General features: G+C 36.3%; 1 protein-coding gene across 1 annotated transcript; it reads left to right on the top strand.

The window, feature by feature from the left end:
• The first annotated feature begins 3,791 nt into the window (after positions 1–3,791).
• UMPS (uridine monophosphate synthetase) lies at positions 3,792–9,479 on the top strand. The gene is given in 4 exon segments (XM_031943688.1): positions 3,792–3,831; positions 6,258–6,346; positions 9,074–9,292; positions 9,294–9,479. Coding segments are annotated over 4 exon segments (534 nt in total).
• The last annotated feature ends 7,035 nt before the right edge of the window (positions 9,480–16,514 follow it).

The following is a 16,514-nucleotide window of genomic DNA, read 5'->3' as shown; positions in this document are numbered from 1 at the left end:
AAAATGATAAGGTGAATGCCCTGTTCAGCCCACTTAAAAGGTAGAAGATATATCTTCTTCCAATAACTCTGTATCTGAACTTGCTTTTATGTTTTTTATCTTTACCCCCACCCCCAAGAAAAATGGAAACCCTTTGAGAGTAGGAAATGTTTAGACTTTTCTGTTTGTATTACCACTCTTTAGCATAGTGTTTGTCACTTTGTATATTTAACAAATGCTTTTTTGTTTTTTCTTCCTTCTTCCTCCCTCCCTTCCTTCCTTCCTTCCTTCCTTCCTTCCTTCCTTCCTTCCTTCCTTCCTTCCTTCCTTCCTTCCTTCCTTCCTCTCCTCTCCTTTCCCTCCTCTCCTCCTCCTTTCCCTCCTCTTTTTCTTTCTTTCTCTCTCCTTTCTTTCCTCCCTTCCTGTTCTCTTCCCACTCTCCCTTCCTTCCCTCTTGTCTTCCTTCCTTCCTTCTTCCTATGATCTGTCTCCCTGTAAGCATGTTGAGGACAATGACAATATCTGCTCCTTCTTTTCTAGTCCTTCAGATGGCCTAATATTAATAAAAATAAACCAACCTGTACTCCCATAAGAGCTTACCTGACTCCTCTCCTGCACTTCATTATCTCCAGAAACTCATCTTTTTTCAAGATGACATCAGTTCTGAAACTAACAACTCCAGCATTATTTGTTGGGGACTCTTCTTTCCTCTGATTGGATAGAGTTCTTCCCACATCCTTCACCACTGAAAGAGAAGTTTTGGGGTTCAAGCAGATAATCTTTGGTGTTGCCTTTGAAAGAATTTAGGACTCAAGCTATCTCCAAAACAAGCATTTGTTAAGAATCACACACTCAGAGTGGACTGTGATCCTTTTAGGAATTTACCAGGAGTTAGCAAGGGTCAACAAGAGTTAGCAGTCCAACAAAATAAGACAAAGATATTTAGAAAATCTGATTACATCACAAAATGTGTCCATTTAGAGGTCAGAGGAAGAATTTGCTAACACAGAGAGGTGCTGAAGCCTTGATGAGACTGCATGTGTACCCAGAATGTATACAGAAAAGCCCATTGAGGGAAGGGGGTGTTAATGTATGATAATATTATGATTAGCTTGACTTCAACATATGTTCACCCAGAGGACACCAAAGAAAGATATGGAGGTGCCATGTTGGGAGAAAGATTAATTAAAATTTGTGGTTTGATGTCCCGGTCTGCATCCTGTTGGTGCTGCTTTCTTACTGGCTGATTTGTACAGTATGTCTAGACTTGATGGATGTTGGAAATGCACACTGTGTAGACCTGTACCTGTACCTGTCAGCTAGTGATTGAGGATTTCTATGGGGATTGAGCTGGTGACAACAATTGGAATCCTATCATTCTCCTTCAGAGAGCTGGGACCTGAATTCATTTGTAAGAGAGACGCAGGTCTCAACTTCTGTAGCTTCTTTAGGCTGAAAAGGGCTATAGAGCTGTCTATGTGCCCAGTGCTGAGAAGATAGAAATGGAGAAAAATCACAGCAGAGCTGTGTCAAGGGGATAAACAGTCTTGGCCAGAGGTCATGTTCATCCTGTAACCTCATCTGGGAATTAACAGAGGCTATCTGCAAGAGACAAACTGAGCTAAACGGTTTAGCAAACAAGGATTGAAAATCTAAAGGAAGAAAATATTGACAAGGAGGCGGAATAAAAATCCAGAGTTATTTGTGACATAAAGACTGGACCAGTGCTGTTCTGTAAGAGCTATGCAGGCCAAATCAAGGTATGATCTCTTTTAGTAAAACTTTTGGTAACTCTTGAACTTTTTCAGTGCTGTAAGGAAAGGCTTTCTCACAGTTGGCAAAGGTGTGAAGAAAAACCAGAAGTAATTTGAAATCCTTGCAGAGGAGTTTATGTATAAAGTCTATCTGCTAGTCTTTTCCCAGGTAGGTATCCCTCCTCTGAACAGGTTTTGAAAGAGGGCAGGGTTATGGCACTTTCAGGATTCACCTGGGCATAAATTGGGCAGGTTTAGCAAACTTGCTGGATTTTTTTTTTTCCAATTTGTTAACAGTAAAAATAGGGTTCACCAGGGACTGGAGGGCATTCTTCCCCAAGTGAATAACCTGGTGTAAACTAAAACAGTTTCCTCTGGCCTGCTTCTGGGATTAGAAACTGGCCTGAGGGTACTTAAAACCATAGTGAAGGAGGAAGAGTATATACCCTTCGTTTAGCAAGAGCTTGTTCTTGGAGACTGTAGGAAGGTATATAAGAATCAGGGAGCTGGGGAAGTACTGGTGCCATGGTTAGAGGCAATTATAGAGCAGCTCTGGCAGCTGAATCTGTAAATCTGCTACTCCTGGCTTGAAGTGAGTTCCCCTTTTGGTCGTTCTTTGCAGAATATAACAGAAATTTCTCTAGGTTCATGAATAGCTTGCAATAATTGTAAAATTTCCGCTGCATGTTTAATAGAGGAATATTTGACTGCCAAAAATTTCCTTTCCTTCCATATAGCCCCATGAGAATGCAAAACATGAAAGGCATATTTAGTATCCGTATAGACGTTAACTCCCAGTCCCTTCCCCGATTCTAAAGTTCTGATTAGGGCAATAAATTCAGCCCTCTTTCCACCAGATTGTGCAGTGTTAGAATTAAGTTGCTTAGAAAAGTAAGCCATCAGCCTGGACTCAGCTCCTTGGGATTGAGTTAAAATTCCCAAGGTTTGATTCTGCTGTTCCTCAACATACAGAGTGAAAGGTTTTTCCAAATTGGGCAGGGGTAATGCTGGGGCAGTGATCAATTTAGTTTTCAAGATCTCAAAACTCTTGGCTTGGTCAGGTCCCCAGTCTTAAGAGAGTGAGTCAGGACCCTGAATAGAATCATAAGGAATCTTTGCAATAACTTGAAAATTGGGTATACAGATTCTACAAAATCCAGCCATGGCTAGAAAGTCACTGTTTCTTTGTGGCTGACTTAGGAAGTGAGAAAATGTCCTGTTTTCTCTCTGCCATATCCAAAATTACTCTGAGTTTAACCATGATAATATAGTAGGGAGAATCCTGGCCAAATCATGGATCCTGGCTTTCCTGGCCCTCCTGGAAACGTGAATGCAGGGTAGTGGTTGGAAGGCAGCCCTATCCCTTTGTGGGCAGTTTCTCTTCCACTGCCCCTCCTTGTTACAGACAGGGCACAAGGCCTGGGGGCTTCCTTCAGGGCTCTGCTTGTGACATCAGAAACACAAATCTACTCAGGTCCCAGTTACAGAAGCAGCCAAAATTTGATGCTATTCTCTATTCCTAGCTCTAGCCCTATAGTCCTAATCCTCCTCTGCTGTAGATTGGTCCCTATTGTTAAAAACCACAAAAGCTGTCCCCAAAAACTGAGCTTAAGGAAACTGGGGACCCATGACTAACTTCTGCAGCTTCCTCTAAATGCCTGGGGAGGAGTTACTAATAAAATGCATGCTACATACAGTAACCCCTTCAGGAGAAGTTGGGTCCAAGTTGGTACATTTAAAAAAAAAATTTTAGGTTATTCATGTACATTCATTTTTTACATATTTCCATATGAGAAAAATCTGAATAAAAGGGAAAAACCATGAGAAAGTTTAAAAAAAAGAAGAAAAATAAGGTGAAAATAATGTGCATTGATCCACATTCAGTCTTCATGGGCTCTCTCTAGATGTAGATGGCATTTTTCATTTGTAGATGGTTTACCTTGGATCACTGAATTGTTTAGAAGAACCAAATTTATCATGGTTGATAATAACATAATCTTGTATGGGAGAGACTGAGGAGTGGGGATCACCAGGAAGTTGTACAGTCCAGTTCGTGGTATGAGTGTTCAGGAGACCAATAAGAAAGGGGTTTTGGTGGGTAAAAGGAAGAATCTAACAGGAGATCATCAAGCTTCCTAATAAAGGTTACTCAACTCCTTAGAGTTGAGGGGGGTCAGGGACTTTAGGGAAAAGGGAGTTTGTGGGGAGAAAATCATTAAGACCTAATTGTTCTTCATTCCCTTTTTCTGGAGTCTCTTTGCCTGAAGTAAATTTGGCTAAGAACATCTGGCATTGTTGAAGCAGAGTTGCATCTTAAGAGAATGTCATCAATGGCAGAAATTGGGCATTGATCCATACATTATATCCTATACTAAAATAAGGTCAAAATGGTTTCATGATTTAGACATAAAGAGTAATACTATAAGCAAATTAGAAGAATAAAGTATAATCTACCTGCTAAGTGAAGTGAATAGAACCAAAAGAACATTGTACACAGCAACAACACGATCATGTGATGATCAATTCTGATGGACATGGCTTTTTTTAAACAGGAAGATGATTCAGGCCAGTTCCATTGGACTTGTGATGGAGAAAGTCATCTGCACCCAGAGAGAAGGCTGTGGGGATTGAGTATGGATCACAATATAGTATTTTCACTTTTTTGTTTTTTGTTTATCATTTTTTCCTTTTTGATCTAATTTTTCTTGTGTAGCATGATAATTGTGGAAATATGTATAGAAGAACTACACATGTTTAACCTATATTGGATTACTTGTTGTCTAGGGGAGGAGTTTGGGGAAAGAAAGGGAGAAAAAAAAATTGGAACACAAGGTTTTGCAGAGGTGAATGTTGAAAACTATACATATATTGTGAAGATTAAAAGCTTTTTTTTTTTTTTAAGAGTGTCATAAAGGCATCAATATATGTAACCTCAGTCCATTTCCCCTTCTAACAGTAAAAATGATCAGGCTGAAAAAATGGTATTATAATTAAGAGAGCCATTGGTCAGTCACCTCTCCTGGTTTTCTAAATTATATTTGGGCCAGACTCTATTATGGGAATAAATAAGACATTTCTTTTTAAGGTCTTGTAAGCCAATTTTTTTCCAATTTTGTAGGAGAAAACTTAGTGGGAAATCCCGCAAGGTAGAAAAGGACAGTCCCATTATGTCATAAGCCTAAAACATCCTCATTTTAACCTCTTGCCTCCACACGGTATCCTGCATAGAGAGAGAAAATGAGGGCAGATGCTCACTAATGCAGAGGCTCACAAAAAGTCCCCAGAGTGTCTTCTCTGCAGAGCAAATTTACTAGACACGGGGGCCCAAAAAGTCCCAGTAAAACTTCCTATATACTTGAGAGGGACACCAACTAAAGTGAGGAAAGGGGGGCTTGCTTTGGGTTGGAGAGAAACTGAGTCAAAAACTTAAGTCCAATGTTGAGTGCAAGAAATATTGGGGTTCAACCGAATGATCTTTGGTGCCATCTTTGAAAGAATTCACAACCCAGACCATTCTAAATCAAGGTTTTAGAATTAAATTCTCTGAGAAGGCTGGGCAGCTTTTAGGAATTTACCAGGAATTAATACGACTCAGTGGGAGTTAGCCACCCAACAAAGCGAGACAAAAATATTTATAGAATCTGATTACATTGCAAGATATGTCGACTCTGAGGTTGCAAAAGGAGTAACATGGGGAGGTCCTAAAGTCTTGATGGAACTGTGCACATAGTTATCCAAAATTCATATAGAAAAGCCCACCGTGGGAAGTGGGTATTAATGTTTGATAATGATATTATGGTTAGCTTGACTTCATCATAAATTTACTCAAAAGGCAATAAAGAAGATTAGTGCACAGGTGCCAGGTTGGGAGAAAGATTAATTAAAGTTGTGGTTTAATGTCCTGCTCTAGATCTACATCTAGAATTTTCTTATGGTTTCTTGATTTCTAGACTTGTAGACTGTGTAGACTTATACCTGTATCTATCAGCTAGTGACTGAAGATTTCTGTGGGATTTTGGTTGGAGATGGGACAGGCTTGGGCTGAATCCCATCAAGGAACATCCAGAATATTTATTTCATCATTTCCCACCTTGGCTGTAGGACTTCATAATATACTCCTCTCGCTCCCATTTAAGGGTACTCTTCTCCTCCCAAAATTTCACCTTCTTTTTGAGTGTTGTCTTTCTCCTTCCATTATGAGTTCCTTGAAAACAACAGGAATTTTCATATTCCTTTTCTTTTTATCCCCAGTGATTATGTAGTAGATAGTTGATAAATATTTGTTGACTATTGACCATTAGAATAAGTCTCTTTGTTAACTGGAAACTTTGCAAACCCCATTTGCTACTTCATAGATGGAATCATTCAAAAACAGTCTAGAACTTTTCTTCTCCAATAGGATTAAGGTTGCAGATATTTTGTTTGAAATTGCTCAAAATTCAGAGACCAGTATATGGTGTTCCATATTTTTAATCTGAAAAAAAAAAAAACAAAAAACATATATAGCTTTACCTTTGACAGCAGGCATCTACTCAACCAAACAAATCTTGACACTTGTTTGAAGGAAGGAAATAAAAAATTATGACACTAAATGTCTCATAAAAAGAATTATTAATCCAAGATAAATCTGTTTGATTTATTGAGGATTAAAACCAATGGTTTTTTTTTTTTTTTTTTTTTAATTTAAAGCCTTTAATTTACAGGATATATACATGGGTAACTTTACAGCATTAACAATTGCCAAACCTCTTGTTCCAATTTTTCACCTCTTACCCCCCCCTCCCTAAATGGCAGGATGACCAGTAGATGTTAAATATATTAAAATATAACTTAGATACACAATAAGTATACATGACCAAAACATTATTTTGCTGTACAAAAAGAATCAGACTCTGAATTATTGTACAATTAGCTTGTGAAGGAAATCAAAGATGCAGGTGTGCATAAATATAGGGACTGGGAATTCAATGTAATGGTTTTTAGTCATCTCCCAGAGTTCTTTTTCTGGGTATAGCTAGTTCAGTTCATTACTGCTCCATTAGAAATGATTTGGTTGATCTCGTTGCTGAGGATGGCCTGATCCATCAGGACTGGTCATCATCTAGTATTGTTGTTGAAGTATATAATGATCTCCTGGTCCTGCTCATTTCACTTAGCATCAGTTCGTGTAAGTCTCTCAGGCCTTTCTGAAATCATCCTGTTGGTCATTTCTTACAGAACAGTAATATTCCATAATTTTCATATACCACAATTTATTCAGCCATTCTCCAACTGATGGACATCCATTCAGTTTCCAGTTTCTAGCCACTACAAAAAGGGCTGCCACAAACATTCGTGCACATACAGGTCCCTTTCCCTTCTTTATAATCTCTTTGGGATATAATCCCAGTAGTAACACTGCTGGATCAAAGGGTATGCACAGTTTGATAACTTTTTGAGCATAGTTCCAAACTACTCTCCAAAATGGTTGGATTGTTCACAACTCCACCAACAATGAATCAATGTCCCAGTTTTCCACATCCCCTCCAACAATCAACATTATTTTTCCTGTCATCTTAGCCAATCTGACAGGTGTGTAGTGGTATCTTAGAGTTGTCTTAATTTGCATTTCTCTGATTAATAATGACTTGGAGCATCTTTTCATATGACTAGAAATAGTTTCAATTTCTTCATCTGAGAATTGTCTGTTCATATCCTTTGACCATTTTCAATTGGAGAATGGCTTGATTTTTATAAATTAGAGTTAATTCTCTATATATTTTGGAAATGAGGCCTTTATCAGAACCTTTGACTGTAAAAATATTTTCCCAGTTTATTGCTTCCCTTCTAATCTTGTCTGCATTAGTTTTGTTTGTACAAAAACTTTTCAGTTTGGTATAATCGAAATTTTCTATTTTGTGATCAGTAATGATCTCTAGTTCTGCTTTAGTCATAAAGACCTTCCCTTCCACAGGTCTGAGAGGTAAACTATCCTATGTTCCTCTAATTTATTAATAATTTCATTCTTTATGCCTAGGTCATGAACCCATTTTGACCTTTATCTTGGTGTATGCGTTAAGTATGGATCAATGCCTAGTTTCTGCCATATTAGTTTCCAATTTTCCCAGCAATTTTATCAAACAGTAAGTTCTTATCCCAAAAGCTGGGATCTTTGGGTTTATCAAAGACTAGGTTGCTATATTTGTTGACTGTTTTATCCCTTGAACCTAATCTATTCCACTGATCAACTAATCTATTCCTTAGCCAATACCAAATAGTTTTGGTAACTGCTGCTCTATAGTATAGTTTTAGATCTGGTACAGCTAAGCCACCATCATTTGATTTTTTTTTTATTAATTCCCTTGAAATTCTTGACCTTTTGTTTTTCCATATGAACTTTGTTGTTATTTTTCTAGGTCATTAAAATAGTTTTTGGGAGTCTGATTGGTATAGCTAAATAAATAGATTAGTTTAGGTAATATTGTCATCTTTATTATATTTGCTCGCCCTATCCAAGAGCATTTAATATTTTCCAATTGGTTAGATCAGACTTAATTTGTGTGAAAAGTGGTCTGTAATTTTGCTCATAAAGTTTCTGATTTTCCCTTGGCAGATAGATTCCTAAATATTTTATATTATCAGTAGTTACTTTAAATGGAATTTCTCTTTGTAACTCTGACTCTTGGATTTTGTTAGTGATATATAAGAATGCTGATGACTTATGTGGGTTTATTTTATAACCAGCAACTTTGCTAAAGTTGTGGATTATTTCTAATAACTTTTTAGCAGAATCTCTGGGGTTCTCTAAGTATACCATCATGTCATCGGCAAAGAGTGATAATTTGGCTTCCTCATTGCCTATTCTTATTCCTTTAATCTCTTTCTCAGCTCTTATTGCTATAGCTAGCGTTTCTAATACAATATTAAATAGTAACGGTGATAGTGGGCAACCTTGTTTCACTCAGATCTTATTGGGAATGGTTGCAGTTTGTCTCCATTACATATGATGCTTACTGATGGTTTTAAATAGATGCTGCTGATTATTTTAAGGAAAAGTCCATTTATTCCTATACTCTCAAGTGTTTTTAATAGGAATGGATGTTGGATTTTATCAAATGCTTTTTCTGCATCTATTGAGATGATCATATGGTTTTTGTTAATTTGGTTATTGACATGGCCAATTATATTGATAGTTTTCCTAATATTGAACCAGCCCTGCATTCCTGGTATAAATCCTACTTGATCATAGTGTATTATCTTGGAGATGATTTTCTGTAGTCTTTTGCTAGTATCTTATTTAAGATTTTAGCATCAATATTCATTAGGGAGATTGGTCTATAATTTTCTTTCTCTGTTTTCAGCCTACCAAAACCAATGGTTTTAATGTTTAGGAAATTGTTGACGGCCTTTAAAGGAAAGGCTTGAAAGTCACGAATGCCATCATATTTCTGGTCAGAGAGCAGAGAGGCATATTGCTGGTCAGAGAGCAGAGAGGCAAAGCCAGTTTGCAAGAACAGGGAATTTGCTTACATTCTATGTGTACCCTTTAAAAAATTCTGGAGATTGTTGAGCAGCAAAAAAAAAAAGATTAATACTGAGATTGTTGGGAATATAAAGAAGTTTATTCAGTACAACATTTTTGTAATTGCTAATCAAAATAACCATACGTGCAAAGAAACTCTCTAAGAACTTAGCATTGGCATTTGTGCCCAGCTTTCTGATACCCACCCTATTGCATCAAAACTTCTCAGGCTTCTTTTTTTGTGATGTCAAGGAACTGGAAATTGAGTGAATGCCCATCATTTGAGGAATGACTGAATAATAATATGAATGTAATGGAATGTTAGTGTTCTATAAGTAATGATAAACAAGATGATTTCAGAAAAGCACAAAAAGTCTTAACATGAACTGATCAGCTCAGTGAAATTAGTAGAACCAAAAAAATATTATACACAGCAACAAGATTATGTGATGATCAACTATGATGGACTTGGCTCTTTTCAACAATGAGGTGATTCAAGGCAATTCTAATAGACTTGTGATGGAAAGAGCTACCCACATCCAAAGAAGGAATTATGGAGACTGAATGTAGATCAAAGCATAGTTTTTTCGCCTTTGTTATTGTTGTTGTTTGTTTCTCTTGTATTTTTGCTTCCTCGTGATTTGTTTTTTCTGATTTTTCTTGCACAGCATGATGATTATGGAAATATATTTAGAAGAATTAGATAAATTTAATCTATATTGGATTACTTGAGATCTAGAGGAAGAGGGGAAGGAAGGAGAAAAATTTGGAACACAAGGTTTTGCAATGGTAAATGTTGAAAACTCTCCCCAAAACAATTCTGGTTGACTTAGGAGATTTGATATCCTATCTTATCACCTGGGTACAAAGCATCTATAGCTTGGAGACTCAAATGCTTGGCTTATGGATTACAACTAGAATTTTGTTCAGTTGAAGCAATTCAAGGGATTCTGAATACCTATCTTTGATAAATACCCCTGTCATGATTAAATGAATCTTTTTTGCTAACTGATATATTTTTAAAGCAAACAATTGCTAAATATTGTCATTATGGCGAACCTTTTCACAAACTACGCTTAAGATATAAATCCAGTGTTACCATCTTTGAGACAGGATTTGAACCCAGCCTTCTATCTATTATGGTGGGCAGCTTCATACTAGCAGATAATTATACATTTACAAAGTTAAAAAGCAGTTAGACCATAATGACATAAATGTTTTTCTATCTTGACCTCTCAAAATTCTAAGGCCATTTTGAATATCAACTAACACTATATCAAATTGCCTCTAGCACAAAATTCATGTTACTGTGTATTGCACATATTGAGTGCTTAATAAATATTTTAATATTAAATAATAAATATTTAAATATTTGTTCAATTGAATTGAAGTAAAGTGAATCTCTTCAAAAAATCTGAAAACACATTAAGGACATAAAAGGAAGGTCTAGATTTTTGCTTATTTGTATTTGTATCCTCAGCTTCAGAACAATAATCAGCACATAACAAGTGCTTGATAAATATATCTATCTCAAGAATGCTTCAAAATGCTTCCCATGAAAAATAATATCAATGAATATAGTTGTTCATAATAATAATCCTTGATATTGAGGAGGCAGAGAGTAGGTAATTTGAGTTCCAGATTTCTGATCTGCAGTCAAACTAAAACTAAACACTTAACAGGAAGGTTGAGGTCCCCCACTAATATTGTTTTGCTGTCAATTTCTTTTTTTGTAGCTAGCTTTTTATCTCCTGTAAGAATGTAGATGCTCTACTACTTAGTGCATATATATATTTAGTATTGTTGCTACTTCATTGTTAATAGTACTCTTTATCAATGTGTGCATTTCTTCCTTGTCTCTTTTAATAAGATCTATTTTTACTTTTGCTTTATCTGAGATCAGAATTGCTACCCCTGCATTTTTTACTTTAGCATAATAAATTCTGTTTTGGCCTTTTATCTTTATTCTGTATGTCTCTCTGTGTCAAATGTGTTTCTTGGAAACAACATATTGTAGGATTCTATTTTTCAATCTACTCTGCTATTTGCTTCTGTTTTATGGGAGAGTTCATCCCATTCACATTCACACTTATGATTACCAACTCTGTATTTCCCTCTATTCTATTTTTCCCCCTGTAAATACTTTTGTTCTTCTTTCCACCCTGTCCTTAATTGTGTTTTTTACTTACCCACCCCTTACCTTATCTTCTATCACCCCTTTCCCCCTTCTTTTACCTTTCCCTAATGTTTCTGCCCTCCCTTCCATCCTGCCCTCATTTTTCCTTTCTTCTTTCTCCTCCTACTTCTTTACAGTATTAGATAAATTTCTATACCCAACTGAATGATTGTTATTTCCTCTTAGAGCCAAAACTGATGTGATAAAGCTTCAGATAATGATCATGCCCCTCCTTTCTTTCCCTCAATTACAATACATCTTTTGTGCTTTTTCATGTGATCTAATTTATCCCATTATACTTCCCCTTTCCTCTTTTTCTAGTATAAACATTTTCCACCCCTTAATGTCTTTTTCTTTGATATCATCACCTTAGAATCCATTCTCAACCACATCCTTAATTCATGTGATGCCTTTCTCTGTCTGCTTCAGTGACAGATACAGTTCTCAAGAGTTGCAGATATCATTTTCCTATATAGAAATGTGAACAGTTTAGCCTTTAAATAATATGTTTTCCTGCTTTCTATGTTTCTCTTCAGTCCTGTGATGACTAAATTTTCTGTTTACTTCCGTTTTTTCAGTAGAAATGATTTAAAATTTCTTATTTTTTTGCTTCCCTCGAAAGAGGATGCTGAGTCTCTCTGAGTAGTTAATTCTTGGTTGTAACCCCCTAGGTCCTTTGCCTTTCAGAATATGGTATTCCATGCCCTCCAATTCTTTATTGTAGAAGCTGAAAGATTCTGCATAATCCTGACTATTGCTTCTTGATATTTGAATTGTATTTGTCTGGCAGCTTGCAGTATTTTTATCTTGAAATTGTAGTTCTGGAGTTTTGCAACAATGTTCCTTTTTTTTGTTTGTTTGTTTTTGTTTTTGTTTTGTGGGATCCTTTTTTGAAGGTATAGATGGATTCTTTAAATGAGTATTCTCTTTCTCTTTTTCTAGAATATCTGGGCAGTTTTCCTTAATGATCTATTGAAAAATCCTATCCAGGCTCTTTTTTGGGGGTCATGGCCTTTAGGTAAGCCAATATTTTTAAAAATGTCTTTTCTGGATCTATTTTCCAGGTTGGCTATATTTCCAAAGAGTTATTTCACATTTTCTTCCATTTTTTCATTCTTTTTAGTTTATTTGATTGCTTCTTGCTGTCCCATAGAGTCATTAGCTGCCCCAGTCTAGCTTTTAATATGTGATTTTCTCCAGTTAGCTTTTTTTTTTTAATCTTTTTCCATTTGGTTAATTCAACTTTTGAAGGTGTTGTTTTCTTCAGTGGATTTTTTTTTTTTTTTTTTTTTTTTTTTGCATTTGGCCAATTGTATTTTTTAAGTTCTTTTCTTCAGTCAACTTTTTTCTTCCCTTTTTCAAGCTGTTGATTCTCTCTTGCATGCCTCTCATTTTTTCTTCTATCTTTCTTATTTGCCTTTAAAAATCTTTTATGAATACTTCCAAGAAGCCTCTTTAGACTTGAGACCAATTTATACCACTCTTTGAGATTTCCTCTGTGGACATTTTGTCCTTGTCTGGGTTGATGTTTTGTTCTTCCCTATCACCATAGAAGCTTTCTACGGTTAAAGTTCTTTTCTATTTCTTGGTCATTTTCTTTCCTTTTTTTTTTTTTTTTGGCATTTCCTCTTTTTTTTTTTAACTTTTATGGTTGAGCCCTATTCTGGGGGTGAGGAGGATGCTGTTCCAAGCTTCCTGTGCAATTATGAGTCTTGGTTCAGGGACTAGGAACACAGAGGGTCCCTTGTGTTTTTGGTTTGTTATATATGTTTGCCTGCTTTTTTCCAGATACAGCCTGGCTTCCTAGAGTTTGCCATTTGAACTGGGACTGGAAGCTGCCTCACCAATCTTCTCCTCTTCTGAGCCAGGACTGAGAGTTTTAACTGCTGATTCTTGTGATTAAGACCCTCTCATCAGCTTTCCCAAAGTCTGCCTCAGCTGAGCTGAACATCCTTTTTACTCCAGTGAGAGTGACGTTTTTTGAAGTTTTTCCAATCTATCTTGAGTTGGAGAGTAGTTTCATTCCATCAAACACAATTCAGAGAATTGGTTTCATGTGGTTTTGAGGAAAACTGGGAGAGCTCTTGCAGCTTACTGGCTTTACTCTGGCATCTTGGCTCTACCCCAAAAATCTGTTTCATACTTTATCTTGCCATTTGGTCTTCAGAATCTTCCTAAGATAATTCAAATGAAAAGAATTCAGTTTCCTTACATGGCACTGGTATACTGTGCAGGGTTCATAGCCATACAGCAATGAGGTCAACACGACAGCTCTGTAGACCTTCAGTTTTCTCTAAGTGACTGAGCCAATGAATTACAAGTCATTCACAATGACACAAAGAATGAATAGTAATATGTTCTGTTCTCTCTTACTGCACTATGTCCATGCACAAGGAAATGCCCTTCTGTGGATATAGACAGAACATTGTCACACATTATATCAACAAGCATATGCCTGGAAGAACAAATAAAACAAATGAAAACTTCCCACTCTGACACCCAAATTCTTAGTTTCTAAAAAGTTGAGCTTCATTTTAAGAATACATATGCACATATATTCAAGCCAAGTCTATGTGTCTTGCCTCAATATGTTAGTGGTATATTCTGTCCAGTAATTCACGTAATGCTCTCTGCATGATGATTTCAAAAGAAGAAGAAAATAAAGTCCTTCATCTTAAATAGGATAGAATCGAATTAAAGAGTTCATAATATTATTATAGGCACTCCAAAAATAGAAAGCCAAAAAATATCTTTCCTTTAGATAGATGTTCTTCAAGCTAAACCCCAAAGTTGCTTAGAAGTAGTTGTTTTCAGTCAGTCAGTAAGTATATATTAAGTGATTACTATATGCCACTCATTAGAGAATATGCTATTGGGATGAAAGGAAAAGAAGATGAGAAAAAAAGAGAGGAGAAGAAATGAGAAGAAAAGAGGGGAGGAGATGTGAGCAGAAGAGAGAAAAGGAGAGGAGAGAGAGAAGAGGAGGGAAGAGGACAGGAAAAGATTGGAGGGGAGAGGAGGCAAAGGGAAGAGGAAAAAAGAAAAGGAAAGAGTAGGAAAAAAAGAAAAAAAAACATGGACCTTGACCTTAAGGAGTTCACATTCTCATGGGGAAGACAACATGCAAACAATTGTATAGATTTTACAGATAGATTTAGATATTAAATTGGAGTTTATCTCAGAGGAAAGGCACAAAAATTGTGGGAACATAATAACCAACATAGTGAACATTTAAAATAATAATAATGACTAGCATTTATATAGCACTTTAAGGTTCCCAGATTGCTTTGAAGATATGATATCATTTGATCCTCATAACAATAGTATGTACTATTATTAATGGGAAAACCGAGGCTTAAAGAAATTAAATGTTTGCTTAAGGACACATAGCTAATAACTGAATTTCAGGAGAAATCCTGAGTCCAAGTCCAGTATTGTACCCACTATTCCATCTGCCTGTCTATACAAAAGGAGAGGTGGCAGAAACAGATAATGAAGGTCAGATTTTTAATGAACTCTATTCAGTATACACATCAGTTGTAAAGTTTCCAAAGTACTATGAAATCTATTAGCGATTCAATATTCATAATCAGATATGTGTCTAGCAATGGGCATTGCCTAGTTTATTATGAAGCACACAAAAGAAACAGTAAATATAATCCTTACCTGCAAACAGCTTATAATTAAGTCAGGGACACAGGCTAGTAACTCACAATTAACCAGGAGAAAGGGAAAATGCTATGAGGTGGGACTATGCCCCGAACTGACAAGCTAAATCCATAGAGCAATTTAGCACCCTAAAAGAATTAGTTAGCTATAAAAAGGAGAAAGGCACTCAGAGGCAGAACACTGTGGAAGGCTAACCCAAAAAGGATTCAGCAAAGATGGTGTGGGCCAGATTTACAGGGGAAATTTAGTCTCAAGAGTTCGAAATCATATAGTAAATTGGATACAGTAAAGTGGGGTTACACAAGACTTCCACAGAGGGTGGGTCTGTAGGATTGAACTGATCCCCATCAGAAGCAGATTTCTTCGACAAAGAGATCTAACTCAGTTTCAGTTGATCAAGGATGGAGAGAAGCAGCTACACCCAAAGAAAGAACACTAGGAAATGAATGTAAACTGCTTGCATTTTTGTTTTTCTTCCCGGGTTATTTTTACCTTCTGAATCCAATTCTTCCTGTGCAACAAGAGAACTGTTAGGTTCTGCACACATATATTGTATCTAGGATATACTGTAACCTATTTAACATGTATAGGGCTGCTTGCCATCTGGGGGAGGGGGTGGAGGGAGGGAGGGGAAAAATCAGAACAGAAGTGAGTGCAAGGGATAATGTAAAAAATTACCCTGGCATGGGTTCTGGCAATAAAATGTTATTAAATAAAAAAAAAAAAAATGAATTGATCCCCATCAATGCCCTTCTCTGCTTGCCTGGGAATCTTTTCAGTGCTATAGATTTTTTCTACCAACCTTACCCCTAGTGACCCAGGACTTTATGGGAAATTAAAACAACTATTGTTCATTTTCAAATGTTTAAAAGGAAGAGAGGGAGAAGGGATAAATCTAATTTAATAAATCTAGAATAATAATGGGAACAATTATCTGGCATTTGTTTATTAGGAGCAAACATATATATATATGTATATATATACAGAGAGAGAGAGAGAGATACACACATTATATAAATACATATACTTTCAGTTGCTTTCAGTCATGTCTGAGTTTTCATGACTCTTTTTGGAGGTTTTCTTGGCAAAGATAGGGGAATGGTTTGCCATTTCCTTCTCCAGCTCATTTTACAGATGAGGAAACTGAATTAAACGGGGTTAAGTAACTGGCTAGAGTCACATAGCTTATAATATCTGATTCCAAATTTGAATTCAGAAAAATGATTCTTCTTCTTGCTGCCCCTTTACATACATACATACACACATACACACACTTGTCCAAAGTACTTTTTTTAAAAAAAGAAATAATGTCATAGGTAAAATATTGACTTGGGGGGAAAAAGGAAGTATTTTCAAGGCTGAGAAAATACTTTCCCCTACCCCCTGACTTTATTCATTGCAAACATTAAAGGATTTTCCTCAGGATATTGGATAC

This window comes from Sarcophilus harrisii, chromosome 1 (assembly GCF_902635505.1).
Source record: "Sarcophilus harrisii chromosome 1, mSarHar1.11, whole genome shotgun sequence".
Classification (NCBI taxonomy): domain Eukaryota; kingdom Metazoa; phylum Chordata; class Mammalia; order Dasyuromorphia; family Dasyuridae; genus Sarcophilus; species Sarcophilus harrisii.
The sequence above is the reverse complement of the archived record's forward strand: the minus strand, read 5'-3'. Positions and strand labels throughout refer to the sequence as shown.